The following is an 18,197-nucleotide window of genomic DNA, read 5'->3' on the forward strand; positions in this document are numbered from 1 at the left end:
CCTAGGTAGGCATGTCTGAGTATACGAGAGCAGCTGTTACAGTGCTGACACCTGGAGAGGTCCAAGCAGTCCAGCTGGACTTGGACAAATGGATAGAACCGGCCGTGCCAACTGGGCTGGTGAGCTGAGGACAGGTCTGAAAGCAAGGGAGAAACTGATCCCTGAGTGTGGGCAAGCTGATTACAGGGCCTGGAGGTTACAGATTTTAGTCATGCAAGAGGAAACTCAGACCCAGATATCAGAACTCAGAGACAAACGGGGAAAATACAGTATGAAGGAGAAGGGGGAATTTGCTGAAACAGCCTCACGTGCAAAACCCGTTTAGAAATGAGGCAGAGACTGAGGAGCAAATAAAAATGCGTATGGATGTCTAAATCTTCATACTCTTTATAGCAGCAATTACATGAAATTTCTTGTATAAAACCCTATCATACGCCTTTTGAATGATGGGCCATTCCCAACACAAAAGCTATAAACCCTGAATTCCCCCAGCTGGGAGCTCTGAGAAATCACACACTTCAACTTCAAGCACCAGGCTGCCGAGATTAGGGATCAGCACCAGGTCCTGGGGTGGCTGGGCCACGATCCTATTTCCATGCAGTAGTGACACAGAGGGCACCTGCACCACGGCTGCTAGACCCTGCTCCCCAGATCAGGGAAGAGGAGGGCTGTTTCTTCACCTCGAAAAACCCATGCATGGTTCTAGATATCTTGGATCTAGCTTCTAAAAGGAGCAAATGCTAGACTACAGCTGTGGACGATGAACCTTCAGACAACTATCATGAAAAATGAGTTTGTGCTCTCTCATAAAAATGAAGAAGGATCTGCTGTGCCAGGCACCATACAGATTCTTCAGGGCAGACATTCTACCCTAACAAGCTGAACAGACAAGACAAAGGGCGAATATTCACAGCTGTGGCTGCAGATGAGGAGTTGGTCAAAGGACCTCACAGCTACTGGAATATCATAGCTTAAGGACTAACATATGAGCAGAAGATTCTTCATTTTTAATTATTGTTTTTAGGAGAAATGCTTGATGAAAAATAAATTAAAAGTTCAATTGCTCTAACCAGAGAAAAAAATATCATTTTCCTGCAAAATAAACTTAACAGCACTGAAGCAATTCAGGACAGAAAACATACACCTCCAGCACATAGCATGTGATTTGTTAAGACTTTGTAGAGTATTTTTCAGTAGAGAAAAATATTTCCCCACTCCTTTTTTTTTTAGGTTCTTACATTGCATTTTTGCAAAGGTTACCTTTGCTTAACACATCTACATCACAAGCAATGCTCTGCCTTCCCCTCTATCATCAGTGCTTGCTTTTAAAACACCTCAGCATCTTACTGCCAAGGGACCCCCCTCCTGTCACAAAAGAAAAGGCAGGATTTTCAAGCTGATCCTGATAACACTTTCAGCGCTCAGGTACATCTCTACAGCCCACAGAGCACTGACACCAACTAACCCGTGAGCCTCGGTCCAGCTGTGCCGCCAGCAGCGTGAGAAGCGTGGAAGATTCAACAGCAATTCCTGATCGGCTGCAGCATCGTGTACTGGTATCATAGCAAGCACCTGTTAGCACAGAACGCAATTCCAACTCCTTTACACCAAGATATTTGCTTCTGCATGAAAATTAGTAAATATTTGCTCTGCTGTGCCAGCTGGATCAAGGGAAAGCCACAGACTGCCTACGCCTTTCATAGACAGGAGAAGGCTGGCAGAAGGTTCCTGTCTGGAGTTCACATGCACAACACTAATTGAAACCAACTACTACTGGAAACAGCCATAGATCAAACAGAAGCACAAGCAGCAGACAGAAGACTGATTTTTACTCCATGGGTTTTAGGTCAGGTATTTCAGAGTTTATCTTCCAACTCCATGTTTCCTGATTTCTGCAGAGGAGGAGGACAGAGACGGAAATCAAAAAAGTTGAGTTTTCGCATAGGAAAGTCACCTGAAACTAGCATGCATGCACTGTTGGGATGCTTTAGAAGACAGACAGACCATAATATGTGTGGAGGGATGAGAAACCATGCTCACAAGAATCAGAACACATCCATTAACCCCAAACCCTGCTATCACCACAAAGCAAGTTATAGAATGTAACGTGCAATGGTGATACGAGGGGACATTACATCAGTACCTTAATGTGACTTGCACCAGACAACTCAAAAAACATTTGGGCTCTCTTATAGCACTAAGGGTATCCATCTGAACTGGCATACCACTCTTTTAGTTTTGCATGGAAAAAAAAAATCACAAGGACTTGCTTTCAGGTTTAGTTTTAGCAACAATGGGATTCTGCCCAGGATGAAGAATCACGTGGATCTTTTGGCAAGGGAACGTGTTATGGATGTAAAAATAAACACCCTACCAAAGTGACCCATAAAACAGCAGGTGGAGAGGTTTGCTCCTGCAGTAGTTTAACACATAATCCACCGGAGAACAAAACCAACTGGGAAGAACCAGTTATTAATATGTACAACTCGGTCCATATACGTAACAGCACGTTGTACTTAAGACTGCCTTTGGTGCAGCATTTATTCTCTTGAATTTGATATCCCCACTCCTTTGCCTCACTCCCTCCTCTGATAAAAATAATTTAATACTAACAATTTATCCACCTATTAGAAGCATTGCTAAAATTTTAGAATTATTTTAAGAATTCCAGGTTGGACAAATTGATGTCTCTAAGGTTTTATCTTAGAAGTGATGGACTGCCTCGATAAATAGCCTAATCTTTCAACCTCACCAAATACTTTCATCAACTTTCCCTAACAGAAAAATTAGCTTCCGGAGGTTTGGGTGGATTTACAAGCCCTACTTCCCTACTGTGTTTTTTTCAGTCTACAGAAAAAGCTGGAAAATTTTTCACAGTGCCAGCGGGGCTGTGATGTCAAGGTTTTCAGATTTTGTTATCTTGTGAGTTGTGGTCTTGCTATAAACCCTTTTCCAATGGTCTCTGCACCAAGATTTTACTTTAATAATTTGAAGGATTATTGGCAGCTAAAATGAGGATTTGTGGACCTTGAATGAAATACATTGTAATAACAACTGTCAGTCTGATTTTGATGCTCAGGTCTGTATGCCTTTCCAGCAATATTTGAATACTTTGATATGGTCACAGCTACGGTCTACTTGAATACTATTTCCAGAGTCATAAAATGTTCTACTGCTTCATAGTTTTAAAAGCACAGCTTTAATAAATAAATAAATAAAAATAAAAAAAGCTTTTACATTTTTTTTAAAGCTTATAAAACTAAAAAGCAAAATTAAGTTTAAAGGACTTGAAAGTGTTACCCTTTTCTCAGTGGAGTAACAAAATCTTAAGATGGTGACTAAGTTTACATCCCTTATCAGTGCCATGGTCTCAGCAATCGTGTGGATCACAACCAAAACCCTGTGGAGAACGAGGGTCCCCACTTCTCCGCCTATGAAATGTGAACTGAGATACAAAGGGATCCCTGCAACCCGCAAGGAGGAACAAGAGGTTGGATTCACTCTTGGGTATGTCACATCGTAACGTAACATGTCACAGAAACATCTATGAACAAAACAGGTCATTAAAAAAAAACAAAACCACCAATGTCCCATTCTCAAGCTCAACCAGCATGAAGACCAAACAAAAATGCAATGCACTTATGCAGACAAATGCACACACCAGCACAGAAAAGGTTTTGTACTCTCATACTCCATCTGCTGGTTCTGCAACAGTATTTAAGACCTCAGTGGGGTTGAACAGTGTTTTTGTTTAATTCCTTTCCCCCTTTTCCTCTTTCCCTCCCAAGCTGTGCAATGACAACCTGGCTGATATGGTTAAGTTGACAAGTGTTAAACAAGAAGCCATTCTCATCTTAACTTTTCAGTGTCCACTGTGAAAAAATAAAAATGTCAAATATTTATGACAAAGTGGAACTAAAAATATAAGGAACAAAACTGTTTCCAAATGTCTTACAAAAATCTCAGGGTTAAAAGCACAACATGAGGTTAAAGATGTAGTGTTCCATTCAACTCAGCCCCTGCCTTGCTTTTGTATTACATGCTAGAGCTTCCAAAAAAGCCAATTAAAGTGCCTTTTATTCTTCAAAATGTTTAAAATTGGGCACTTCCAGTGTATAAACTCTAAACGCCTCTTATTATTTGAGTGCTTTTTTAATGCAGACTTGTGTACATTAAAAACACATTTAAAATTGAAAGGCATTTATGTTTCAGCTGTCTTTGGAAAAGCAAAAAGAGAAGCACGAGCAGGAAGCAGTGAGCAGGGTTTGTCCCAGGACAAAGATAGGCTCATGACTATGCAAATCCATAGAGCTTAATGAATGATTTGCAAGACTGGATCTGTCATTTCAGTCCCGGGATGAGTTATAGTATGTATTACATTGAGAAGGAAAACAGACACCTCCCTTTGGTTGCTCCTCAGTGGAAGTTCAATGCTTAACACACGCACTGCAGGCATACACACGGTGCATTATCCCTTCCAGTTTCCTCCCACTAACTGGGCTTTTCACTCTCTTATAAAGCGACATCTGGAAACGATCATCTCATCGCACCCTCAAAAAGCTACCAGAAGCCGTAATAATATGGTAATAAGGGATGAAATTTTATGAAAGATGGCACTTAACTGAAGACTAAAAGACACCATGCAATTTAAATAAATTGCTTTTAGCAGAGGACTGAGTGACAATCAAGAAAAAAGGCCTGGCCCGTTTTTGCAAATTGGGGGCTGGATTTACAACTGGTGTGAAACGGTGACTTTGGTATAGCAGTGCCAGTTTTACACAAACTACGGGTACAATTTTGTGGAATCGTACTTTTAGGACCACGCTGAGACCCTCCCATTGAGGATGCTAAAATGAAGCTGAATAAGCAAAGAGGAAAGAAGCTATTAGCATATCAAATATCTGCTCTTTTTGTGTGTCTCCTTTCACAATTTAAGTGAACTGCAAAATAGGAATCACACAACTATCTCTCCCCACCACCACCACTTCTGCCTCTTCGGAGTAGAGATGCTCGGTCTGTTTGGGATGAAACCTGGGCAGAACTCAAGAGCCAATGAATATCAAAAAGAACAGTGCCCTAATTCCACTGGCATGAGAACAGGTGCTAGGCAGGTTCAATTCTTTTGGAAAAAGCCATGAGGTCCCATCATCAGCAAGATCTATTCTTAGCATGAAAGCCTAATGCCTTTATGAGAGTTGTCATCTTACTGGCCAGCCTGCCCACTCAGGATATAATGCTGTATTCAAACCCCATTATAGAAAGTCATTAAATTAAACACCAATGCCACCAAGCAGAAACAGCGTCATGTGGAAATGAATAACTAGACTTCATACTAATAAATAAAAATAAAAAACATTTCTGGATAACAAACTGCCTTTGCAGATAAAAAGAAATAAATCCCTAGAATTTAAATCCATCATGAGTAAAATCCCTCCAGAAAAAACTCCAGAGCACAGCACTATTATGACTGCCTCTACATTCATGACTGTATTTATGCAGACTAAGATAAGGGTAATCAATCCACACGCCTCAGGACAAAAGCTGATCTCCTGCCAGGGTCAGGATAAAAAAAATTCCTCACCACATGTGCCCTGGTTCAAGGCACCAGGAAACATGCTTTGCGAGACTCGGGAATTGTCTGGCACTGGTCACTGCTAGCAACAACCAGCAGATTTACGGCACGCTGCTCTGGTTCAGCCATAAATCCCAGCTTTCCCTCTGCACACTACCACTTTCCAATGCACTGAATTTCATGCCTGAACTTTGGATGGACTGGGCTCTCAAGCCAACCCAGGTATCTCGTCAGCTCCAGTTTGGCTTTTCAGGAGCCCTGCATTGTGTCAGTCGCCCACAGCACACCAAGGCACCTGCTTCCTATTTCACCATCTGATTACCTCCTCTTCTGCTCCCCAATTTTTTCTGTTCCATATTGGTCGCTGCTGTTGTTATATCCCAGACAATGTAGCTGTTGTTCTGATCAGGTTTTAGTTGTTGTTGTTGTAATTCTTTACTGGTAACTATAATTCATAGTTAGACGTAATCTACCCTCTGTTCTTTGAAAGCTGTCATCCCACTTCAACCACATTTCTACAGCCAATGCATCTATAAATTTATATCGGCAGCTCCTCAAAGAGCCACCACCAGCAACCAGCTACAGCTCTGCAGCTTGAAGAGAAACCAGAAATACATTTCTTACAGAGCTCCACATTACAAACTGGGAGCGTCTGGATGGCCCAGAAAGCCTGAAGTTATGTGTTATGGTCCGACAGAAATTAAAACCTGACAAAGAGAGATGAGAATTGTACCCGTCCGAGAAACTCATAGCCACAAAACGCATGATCAGGAAATCACAGAATTGTAGGGGTTGAAAGGGACATCAAGAGATCATCGGGTCCAACCCCCCTGCCAAAGCAGGTTCCCTAGAGAATAAATACTTCACCCTTTCTTTCAGCTGTTATTTAGAAGGTAAATGCTGTCTTTCTACTCCCCAAAAATTAATAAGTAAAGAAAAAGGATAAAGTAAAAATGAAGAGCCATGTTAACTATTTAATCAGTATCACAGAGAGAATTAACATCTCATACATAAAACGACTTAAGCTAGTAGGACGTGATACAGATGAAGCCCCAATCTTTCAACAACACTGTCAGTCTGTTTCCAAGCACAAATTAGGGATCAAGGATCAAAAAGAAGAAATATCATATTTTTCTAAGTCTCCTCTTATCTCTCTAGCTGACATGCCAAAGGCTATTGAGGTGGAATGAAAGCAGAGTTTCAATCATCAACAAAACGCCGAAGCTAGCGGACAAAGTCACTAAAACAGGTAGGAGTCCCACAGGCTTTGCAGGATCCACATATCAAAACTCAGACACAAGATTGTGCCATTCTCAACAGCTCACCTGCAGTGCTCCCTGGCTCTTGGGAATAGACACTATCAAGAGCAGAACAACTCATTTCATTTTGCTACACAAGCCTTTGTTTCAGGGAATTTAGCAAGAGAGCAAAACTGAACACAAACTGAACATGTGCCACAGAGGTTTTTTATTAAAGGCAAGAAAAGAATACTACTACTTTTTTTCTAGAATTTTACTAATAAAAAAAAAAAAAAAGAAACTCAAGTAAGGATTTCTTTCACTGATGATTTTTTTTTTTTTTCAAAGCATTTCTCAAAACTAAGCATTCCTCCTAAATAAGCATTTATTTTCCCTGTTGTCTACATTTAAAACCATGGAAGACAGCGGATCGAAGAGTTGAATTAACTTCCCAATTAGTATTAACGACAAATTCATATTTCAGGGAAAACGTACATCAACTCTAAGCCAAATTAGTCTGTGCATGAGTTATTCTAATAACACATCAGTTCTACAGGACCCTCTTTCAAATCATTTGGTATGCCACTGGTACAGAGCTTTGACTCATGGATTTTTTGGATTTTTTTTGTTGTTCCAGAGTTTCTGTAAGCTTAGAAAAAAATAAAGCCACCACAATCTTATTTTTCAACATCAAGATGAAACAATTCCCGTTTACGGGGAGCTATCACCTTAAAACTAAAACGGAAATAAATATTTTTGAAACTACTGTTGTAATAATTTGTAGGTTGGTGACCTTACAACAACCTAACTTTCCCGTTGTCTGGTTTGTGCATTTCCTACCAGTACACAAATACCTCCTTTTTCTAACATCCATAAAAGAGCAATACACATATTCACATATTGCCATTAAATATGAAACCTTAAAAAATGGCAAAAGCAGCTTATTATTTGTAAGCATTGCAAGATTTCACGGCAACAAAATATCTAATAACTGAAGGGAAAGGTTTTCTGACTACTTATGAACATCTCATCAAACTCAACTGCAGATTATTTACATTTATATCAGCTGCTTTACTGTGTTTTAAAAAGAAGCATTTCAGTCACATCGTTCAAGCTTAGCTTATTTCTCTAGTCCAAGAACACAGACAGTATTGATCCTCACAACCGGTCCTTTCTCCAGGAACTGGATCACGTTGCCTTGCTGAACGAACCAGTGTCAGCTGCTCGGCTTCAATGACAAGCTGCATGTGATGCACGGGAAGTTTTTATCAGGACAACCCTTTTATATTCATATGCTTGTTCTATAAAGAATCATTGCCACACCTTTTTTTTTTGAGGGGGAGGGGGGGGATTACAGCATTTCTGAGGACTTTCTTACGTCAGACTGGAAAGTTCACTGCTTCCAAGGACACAAAGCCCTCACCCTCCCTCCAGCGAGTCACTTGCCATAACCCACCAAGGCCGAGAAGCAATTGTTCACTATCCCTTTTTCAGGCAGTATTTTAACCAGCTCTAAATATTTTCAAAATAAACTCTCATCTGCACCTACTCTTCGGCCTTACTTTTCAAGCAAGTTCTTCCACTTATGAGAAGAACACTTCCCAGATGAGGTTTTCTTTCCCCATAGCAATGATCCCACCTGCAAGGTCTTCCCTTCTCCTTCCCACCCACCAGAGGAACGGAAACTTCTCCTGTTCTCCCTTTCTGTGGCAACTGGAGAAAGAAAAAAGCAGAGGACTGCTAAATAAGCACACAGAAGAAAACAAGCTCAGACTTTCCCAAAGCACAGCTTTCCAAAGCACAGTCTTTGGAATGAAGCCCACAAAAAAGGATTTTAAGGAACATTGTTTTAACTACGAGGATGGCTGAAAAAAAACTACACAGAGAAGACAGTGCTGAACAAACCACTACTAGGAACTGCAGTCAAACAGTTACTCTGATCCTGTTATCTCTGGGGGAAAAAGCTAGTATCTCATGTTTTCCTTCCCTTCAACTGCCCCTCAACCCTGTGTCTGGTTTTAACCTTACGCAGTCTGGCTTTCTGTTCTCCTCGTTCCTGCTGTGCAACTCTTCTCTGACAGCTTACTGCTTCCTATGTCTGAAGGCTATGTACTCTCCTGCCCCAAGTCACGACCTATCACAGTCTATGGAAATAAAACTAAAAATTACAGAACAAAAGAAATACATCGTTCTGTTGGAAAAACAAGGTATGCCATATTTTCTTGCAGTTGGTTTTTCCTGAACAGAGGCAAGATGAGGTCCAATTTTCAGTATCATTTCTAAAAATCAAATAATAAATGAAGTCTTGTAGTGATGCCCTGCAGAAAACCAAGAGCATCACCAGAGGAATAATGGCTGCCCAGGTACATACTGTTTATACAAATTTAGATAAGATACTATCCAGTTTAATAAAACTTCTTTGTGCTCATTTAAAGCAGAACCTTTCATAATTAGTTTTTATGGATTTCATTTCATCAAAAAAAACTTTTAACATGTGTGTAAACAAATTCCTTTCACTCTCATCAAAAAATCTGAAAATCGTGAATGATCTTGATAACAGTTTTGTCACGGTGTAATGACTTTCTGAGCTCACGCTGAGCCATTCCGGTCACACAGGAGCTTTGATGCAAGGCCTGCAGTCAAGAAACACCAGTCAGCAGCAACTTTGTAAATGAACTTCTAGCACTTGAATTGAAGCAAGCGAAAAGCCTGATCCTTCCCAAATTCTATTCTAACTCAGAGTTGGAGGAAAAAAAAAAATCATTTTAAGGTATGCCTGAATTGATAGCTCTCCCAAGACATACTCAGACTCCCTAGCACACAAGTACATGATGCTTATGTGAAAGGACAGCAAGGAGACCAGTTAGTAAAAAGGGTGTTGGCTTCCCATTCTCAGAAAGTCACCAACAAGTTCTGTTTATGGTTACCCAGATTTCTTGCAATTTCACTAAGTAAATATTACATCTCCAGTATAGGTGATACTCTCTACTATTACTTCTGCACTCAAATTTTGCTATCTGTAGTAATGGGCCTCATAAACGCAGTACCAATACTGTAAAAACAGGACTGCTTCAGCCATCCACTGATCGCCTACAAACCTCCCTCCTTGCCAAGAAAATGTAATGACAAAAAGAACAACAACAACAAGAGGGGAAAAAAGAAGCCCAATGTTTTTCCAGTGACAAAAGCAGCACAAATCTTCACTCAAGTATTTAAAAACAAAACAAACCTCAATTTCAGTTGATGTCATTCATCAGGCAGTCCAAGAAAAATCAAGGAGGTAGTGCTCCTTTCTTGGCTTTATATGTTTTTGAAAATCTTTATCATGAAAGATTTGTGTAATTGTACTGGAAATAGAGCATTTTAAAGGAGTTCTACCACCACATATGAAAATTGGGATAACAGCTTGCTTTTTCTTGTTTATCTTTCCAGTTGGTGTTTTCAAGAAGTTGTGTATCTTCAGATAGTGTGCAAATCCTTTCCTTCGAGTCCAAGTTTAGATCAAGATCATTACAATTTCACCTACCCAATGCCCTACACAAAACATAAATGTCATCACCATCAATCTCAAGAAGCTCTGTATGACAATTAACATTAATAGAATGACCTTCTCCAGTTAGATTTTCATTAGTAAATTAAGGTGGAAAACAGTAAGTGGCACCACTTAGCCAATTTGAACAGATTATCTGCATCATTCTTCATGATGTCAGTCAATACCCAGTTGGAGCAAGAAGCTCAGCAATTTGAGATCCAGTACAAGACATCATATTAACCACAAAGTTAATGACTTTTTTTTTTTAAATCCCTGTAGTAACTGTAAAGTATTACCAGACAAGTTTGCAAGCTTGGCTGCTCCGGAAAGCGTGCCTACAAAGCTGCAAGGCATGAACAAGAAACCAAACCCCAGCATGCCACATTTCCATGTGCATATGCATAGTGTCAGGTCAGGTCTGTAGTTATTTCTGATGAAGGCTAGAGAATTTGACCACAGTGCTAGTGAATAAGGAGACCACCAAAAGCTGGGTAGGAGAGCATGCACCAATTTCTCAAACAGGCCAGGACATCCAGATCACAACCTAGCTGCAGGGAAGCCTCCAGACATTTTGTCTTCTATCAGTAGACAAGTGTTGAGTATAGCAAACACTTCCATGCCAAATCTTCATGCTCAGTTTTTTTGCTTTGTTTTTTGCTGTTGTGGTTTTTTTTTAATTTTAAACCAAATTTTCTCAAATAGACTCTAGATGTTCATTGCTGCCTAACCTGTACAAAAAAGGAAAGGCAGTAAGGATGTGTTCCCCAGCCCTGCCCATGCATTTGGGACCTGCTGGGCTTCATTTCTTGGCAGATGAAGAGGGTGCTGCCGGGGATGGCTCATGCTTTGAGAGTGGGTGAGGAATACTAACGTTGCACTGCTGAATCCCATCCCAGGATGGCATTTGTCTGTTCTTGATGCATTATTCACATTCAGATTTGTTACTTGGCCAGAAAGAGTAACTGAAACCAGAACACTTTTGCATAAGCTCTCCACTGGTTAAATCAACTCATTGCTGATTTAACCAATCAATCTCCCCACCACCCAGTTTGTGGGGAGAAAAGGGAAGGTGTAGAAAGGGGAGAGAAGTCTTTTAGTCTCTGTCCTTTGCCCACACCACAGTAAGAATCTTGCAAAAATTACAAAAATGAAAACCTTGAGAATATACAGCTGTGTGGTAGTAAAAACTGCTTGGCAGCGAACTAGTTTGTTCACTCCCTTGCAAGGCACAGAGCCTGATTTCCCTTAATGGCTAATGATTGAGCTGTGAGAACAGGATGAACAGCCAATATACCTGAAACATGAGGAACATGAGCCTTCAGTTTTTCCTGAAAGGCCAACATGCTTTAGAAAAAAGACAGACTTCTCCTGTGCCTGGATCAACACTGATCTGTTACAATATGAAAGACAAATGGAAGACACTCCGCGGTGTTTGAATAGGTTTCTTCATCAGAATTGAGAGGAAGAATCAATACAATCAAACAGAATACAAAAATGTTTACCACTTCATGCCACTGTACTGAATAGTCAATGATAAACTGCTACCCAAGAACAACATATATTTCGCCATGTACTTGCAAGGTGAAAATTTGATAACAGACAACTCCTAAGATCAATTTGCCAGCATTGAGTATTGGTCGGAAAACTCTCACTGGCTTGCCTGTTTCAACAGAAAACAGCCACACACTGTAGCAGAAAGTTTAGCAAACATACTACACTTAAAAACACAACACTCAAACATTTGCCTATGGATGATAAAATAACAAAAAAAAAAAAAACAAAAAAAAAAACATACTACATTAAAACTCAGTGTGAATTCAGATCTCTAAATAAGAATGTCTACAGTAATGACAGGTGGAGTACCAGTTTATGCATTAGTAACTAAACCAAAACATCCATGCAGTATAATAAAACAGCAGAAACCCTACCTGCGCATTTTGTCCTTGTTGTGAGTGGTGGCCCAGGTGGCCCCGTGCCTCCTTCTCCAGGGCGAGTCAGCAGCACTCTGATCTCATACTCCACATCAGGGTCCAAATGCCACAGTTTGTAATTAGGGGAATCTACAATGTGCGTTTCTGCCCAGTTCCCAGTGGTCGTCCGATACTCCACCTCTTTCAGTATGATGGGCCCATCTCCAATGATGGAGTTGGCGTTGGGTTTGATCCACAGGTAGGTGGCTCCGACCGCCAGCAGCTCAGGAGGGGCAATAGGAGTTGGGGGTTCTGTAGACAAACAGAAATCATGAGAGGCCTGAGGCCGCTTTATCAAAAGGATTAACTTTTCACAATGTACCTGTATAGCAACGCCATCCCAATACCTTTTGTTAGAAGCAGAGTTCCTCCTGTTATTTAATGTAACTCAAAAAAAAAAAATCTGGCATCTTATTTGCTCTAAAGATTCTGTCCCCTTGCACTGGTATACCTATGTAGTTGGTAGCAGGATCGATTCAGAAACATCTACTTGAAAAATACAGTGCCCACAAGGCTACTTCTGCTGAAAATTGAAAACAACAGTCACATTTAGAAGATCAGAAGGTTATGCTTATTTCCTCTTTCATGCATATACATAATGGCAGTCAATATAATCGTATTATAGAATATTACCATAGAATGGCTTGGGATGGAAGGGACCTCAAAGATCCCCTAGTTCCAACCCACTGCTGCAGGCAGGGACACCACCCACTACATCGGGTTGCCCAGGGCCTTGTCCAACCTGGCTTTGAACACCCCCAGGGATGGGGCACCCACAGCCTCTCTGGGCAGCCTGTGCCAGGGCCTCACCACCCTCTGAGTGAAGAATTTCCCCCTAACCTCTAGTCTAAAACTCCCCTCACTTTCTTCTAACATACATACATATAGCTATATATAACATATATGTATATAATATATAATAAGGTGAGGGAGGAAAGTAAGTCCTGCATAACACGAAGTACGCTCAGGCAGACCCCACGTATAAAAACGCTCCAGCACAACAGCCCTCCTGCTCTGCAACCTGACACGGCCGGGTATCGCAATCATCGGCAGTGCTACTGTGGTTCAGACAAAAGGTAATGCTTAACATGGCACAACTACCCATGAGTGGAAAGCTGAAGTCACTTGCTCATTACGGGATTTTACTAAGCAAAATAAAAGTTAAAAATGGGATATATTGTTAATTAAAGCACTGGCTAATTGTCTGAGAAGATACTAGTAGGTTTGAACACTGGGGATCTTCTGGGGGTCTAGTAGTCCAGATGCTGCTAAAACTGACTGCTGGTTTTGGTAGCAAAGAGTTAAAAAAAAAAAAAAAAAAAAAAAAAAAAAAAAACCACTAAGGCACCAGTGATTCTACACATGCCGTTGTGTTTGACTACAAAGTTTGCTTAACTACATGAGCAGAATTACTCAAGCAAAGTCTGAGACTTGAAGAGTGCCTAGATGTCTGAGAAGCATCATGAGGAACCCAGCCACTGAATACAACCTGTGTGGTAAAAAAGAAAAAGCAAGCCAACAGCAGACATCTCAGCAGCACACTGACAAAAGCTACAAAAAGTCTACTGGGCTTTGGCTGCCTGCCTGATCCCCCCACCATGTGTATAAATAACACTTGCATATTGGAAGCCACATGAATAGCATATGCCTTGTGGTTTTGAAAACCTGAGCTGAACTGTGCAAGATTATGAGCAATTTCATTAATCTTGTCTAGCTTTCCCTCTGTCACACTATAATGTGGTTTGCCCTCGGCACAAAGGACACAAACTCTATTGTCTTGTTAAAATAAGGTGACAAAAAGCACATTTCTCTCTCAGAAAAATAAACCTATGAATGTTACAGCATGATACTAATTTTAGAGTCCTGTAGGAATTACTCTTTGCTGTGAACGCCTGTAGGAATTACTACTCCAGTTCCTCCCCGTCCCCCTTTCCAAAGGTGTTTCCTCAGAGAGCCCAGAAAAATGGAATAACCCAGGACCCACAGAAAGATGGAAGAAAGGAGTTTGAGCGCCACGGGATGGGAGAAGCAACAGCCTTTCCAGAGTTTTTCCCTCCAGAGAAGTTTTTCCAGTTAACATCTGCTCAGTGAAGAGAAACAAACGCACAGAAACCATTATTATACACAATTACCAACTGAAATGGTACTTAATTTCATTTCCTCTGGCTAACTAATTACAATGAGCTACAGTATCTCTGAGATTGATTGCGGTAGGTGCACATTGTACCTCCAAAAAAGCCATCTGCATTGTAATTGTAGCAGGTATCCAACATGAGCAAAAACTAGTGTCCTGAGCTAAATTTTTGCGTATTTGTTTCTGCCATTTATATTTTGCAATGTTCCCCTAACTCCAGGCACATTTTTTTTCTCCTGATATGAAATGTCAGGCTGATTATGTTTTGACTCAGTAAGGTTATTTCTCCAAGAAATTTGTTTTCGAGAAATGCATGTAGATACATTTTCATTAAAAATCAGATTACTATAAATCACAGCATATTACTTGTTTCTTGGTGCAAGACCATTAAAAGATAGACTTAGTGATTTTTATTCCCAATGCAAAAATGACATCTTACAAGTCACATCACATCTGAACACAAGACAAATGAAATATTAAGTCCCATTCTCCTGGGCTGCAGATACTTCAACAGCAACATGATCCAGGTTACTTTGGGATTTGATTGCAAGTTAAAAAGAGATTTATGGGACTGAGCTTAATTAATAGAGCAGTTTGTCCTGCTAAACAGACATGAAAGTCTTGTCTAGCAAGTTTAGAAACTAATGTTGCCAAAGCAAATTAAATTAAGACACCCACCAGTGATGTCTTCCCTATTTTAGGCCAGACCTAAACCAGCTCTCCTTATCTCCTCCCAAAAGGAATAGTGGTTTCCAACCCCACCCCCAGCTCCCCCCCCACCCCCTTTTTTCCCTTTCTAAGCACCATTTGAGAAACGGGTGTTGCAGAATATTGAGAAATTAGAAACTGAAACTCTTGCTCCCATTTTCCAAATTCAAGAAATTAAGACAAGCAGCAGTTACAGCAATTTTTCAAGGCTGGATACCACCTCACTGAAAATAATGGGCTCGTTCCTAACGGCACCAACTGGATGAGAAACTATTCTTCAAAATCACCCTGTGCCAAGCAATTGCAAGTGATCTAAACAAATTATTCATTTAGCAAAACCAACACATAAATAAGGACCATTTTTTGGCCTTTGTAACTAAACACTCTTGTCAGTTACAGATGACCAGCCTGATTTTTTAAGCTCACTATTTTAATTAAAATCTCTTATGCGATCTTGATTAAATAAACACGGTGACAGATTGAGCTTGTACACGTGTAATTGTGATCAACTGTATTTTAAGCCCCATTTGATCCATCCAGCCCGTTTTTTCTCTTGCAGGCTCTGCCTAGCCCAGTGCACCCCCTCAGCCCCTCTCCCACCTCCCCAAGGCCCCTCAGTGGCCAAGCCTGGACCCAGCCCAAAGCCCAGCCTCAGGAAGGACAGAAAAGGGGGTTCCCAGATGACTTCTTTCAAGGATATAAAAGATGTACAGAGCACGAGCCCTATGGGGAGTTACTGAACACAAGCAGATTTTATTGTATGTGCCAGGCTGGTCTGGTTATGGAGTCTGGACAGAATTCAGGCTGTGGCTGCCTGCTCCCATTACAAGAGGGAAGACATGAAGTAACACGTGCACTTTAACCTTGGACAACTGCTCCTAAGTGTTTCCACCTGACTGCTCAAATACTTTTCTGTGTGATTTTCTGAAGGGGAGAGAAGAGGACAGGCAAGTGCTCTGTGACAAAACACAGGATGCAACATGAGTGGAAAACATGAAATATGAAAGGAATATGAATTCTACGTTTTGTTTTCCAGATATCTGTAGTCCTGTGGTAAAACATCAGGAAGGAAATGACCAGAATTTGGAGAAAGTCAATAGAAATCAGCTAAGCTCTGACAGTTGGGATCTATCAGGAAGGAAAAAGATGTTATAGAAGACAAATTATTCATTCCAGTCACCTTCACTGCACAATTTATTTTTTTTCCCTCTCCCATAAAGATGATGTACTGTTAGTAAGAAAATCTTATATTGGAGAAAATCAACAAGCCCATCAGAAACGTGGCAGCAAGCAGTTGGTCAATCAGTCCTCAGTAGTGGTCTCAGCTGTTTTGGAGCTCCTTCATGGAACCAAGAGCTCCTCAGAAAATATGAAATGCCTCAAATGTTGGCTACTATACTGCAAGAAACCACAATTTTCCCTACAGGAAGTATTGGGTAATCTTGTAAGTAATATCAGTAGATCTATGAGGTATAAGCAACTATGAAATGTAGTAGATTGACTATCATCCAAGTAAAAGGTGTGGAAGTTGCTCTCCCAGCAGTGTGACAAATACTACCCGGCCTGCAATGACTTTCATCTCGGAAACGCACCTGGAGGTACATTAAGATTATTTTACAGAGTGCTTTTTCTGAATTCTTTTTGCCAACTTTAACCCAACTTACCTCTCACATCTAAAACCTCTGCCTGAAAGAGCACAATGAGATTGCTGAAAACTAAGCAGACTGATTGTTCAAAAGCCACAAAGAACTAAGGAAAAAGATCCCTTTGGGCAAGAGCATATGAGGAAGCAGACATGGAAAAAAAAAAATTACTTGAAAATGCAGTTGCAAGAAACATGCTCAGTCCTAAATGAAACAAAGCTAAAACCATTAATTTTATTATCAATTACTAAACACTGAAACCTATGCTTATGTTCCATAAGGAGATAACCTTCTAAGATTAGGACAATTCAGAAGGTATCTAAATGTCTCTGTGACTGTCACCTGCATTAATTCTGTGTGAAAGTTTCCATGTATTACAGTTAGTGACTGTGCTGGCTTGACAGTTGATGAAGTTCAAACTATCCACCAAAATGACAAGTTTCACGGAAAGCTAAAAAGATCTAATGGACTGATATAGAAGGCAACCAAAGAAAGCCGGGAACAGAATGTTTGAATGAAATGCCCATCTGCTGCTCAGATTCACTGAATTACCTTAATGCATTAGCAATGATTTCTTTACAAGTGATGATTACTTTTCTGAGTGGACAATCTATGGTTCGTGGTTGATTTTGAAGTTCCAGGTCAACCACAAATTTGGAAAACGGAACCGTCTTATCTGTGGAAATACACTTTTATTGACATGGCACAGATCAGAAAAGCGAGGTCCTGATCTTGGCTGAAGTTTCAAGTTTTGCTATGATACCAATGGTTATTTTAATTTTTGTTTTGCATGTCTGAATCCCAGTATGATACAGAAACCCATTTCACAAAATTTTGTGGGAATTTTATACCTTCTCTTCTGGATACTCGAATTGGAAGGTTCGTTCAGCTTTCTCACATGTGCATTTCTTATTACAACTGAAACAAATGTGGCAACAGCAGTGCAAATACTGAATACTAACAGAAAGTAAAGGGTATACCTGTAAATTAATCTGCATGAAGCAGATAAACTGAAGCTCTGTGACAGTGTGTATGGCAATATATTAACCTTTTTTCAACATGAAGAGCTGTCGCATTCCAACTTTGAAATCATGTTGCCACTTAGTCTTGCTTATAAATATGAAATGTGAGAAAACATATATAAGGGCCTAGTTCATATGACTGGGGCAGGGACACCAGAGACAAGAATTTCACCTCATACAAATGCATCAACAAGCTCTTCCTCAGCGTGTGTTCAAAACCTCTACAGTCACAGATGTCAAGTAATGACCTCCAATCTAAGAAAAAATTCCAGAGTGTGAAGCTGGAAATGAGCACAGCTGAGAGCTTGCTGTGCTTGCCATATCAATCCTTGCAAAAGAAGACTGAAGTCCCATCACCACAGCCTGTCCAGAGAAAAA

General features: G+C 40.4%; 1 protein-coding gene across 1 annotated transcript in view; it reads right to left on the minus strand.

Moving 5' to 3' along the window:
• The window catches only part of PTPRT (protein tyrosine phosphatase receptor type T), a gene marked incomplete at its 5' end in the record, with an annotated part of 444,059 nt that overhangs the window by 206,482 nt on the left and 219,380 nt on the right, over positions 1-18,197 (minus strand). Inside the window, one exon of the mRNA XM_082773668.1 lies at positions 12,271-12,564. Coding sequence (XP_082629794.1) covers positions 12,271-12,564 — 294 coding nt within the window. The remainder of the gene's footprint in view (positions 1-12,270; positions 12,565-18,197) is intronic.

Source organism: Aythya marila, assembly GCF_965140915.1.
Source record: "Aythya marila genome assembly, chromosome: 16".
In the NCBI taxonomy this organism is placed as follows: Eukaryota; Metazoa; Chordata; class Aves; order Anseriformes; family Anatidae; genus Aythya; species Aythya marila.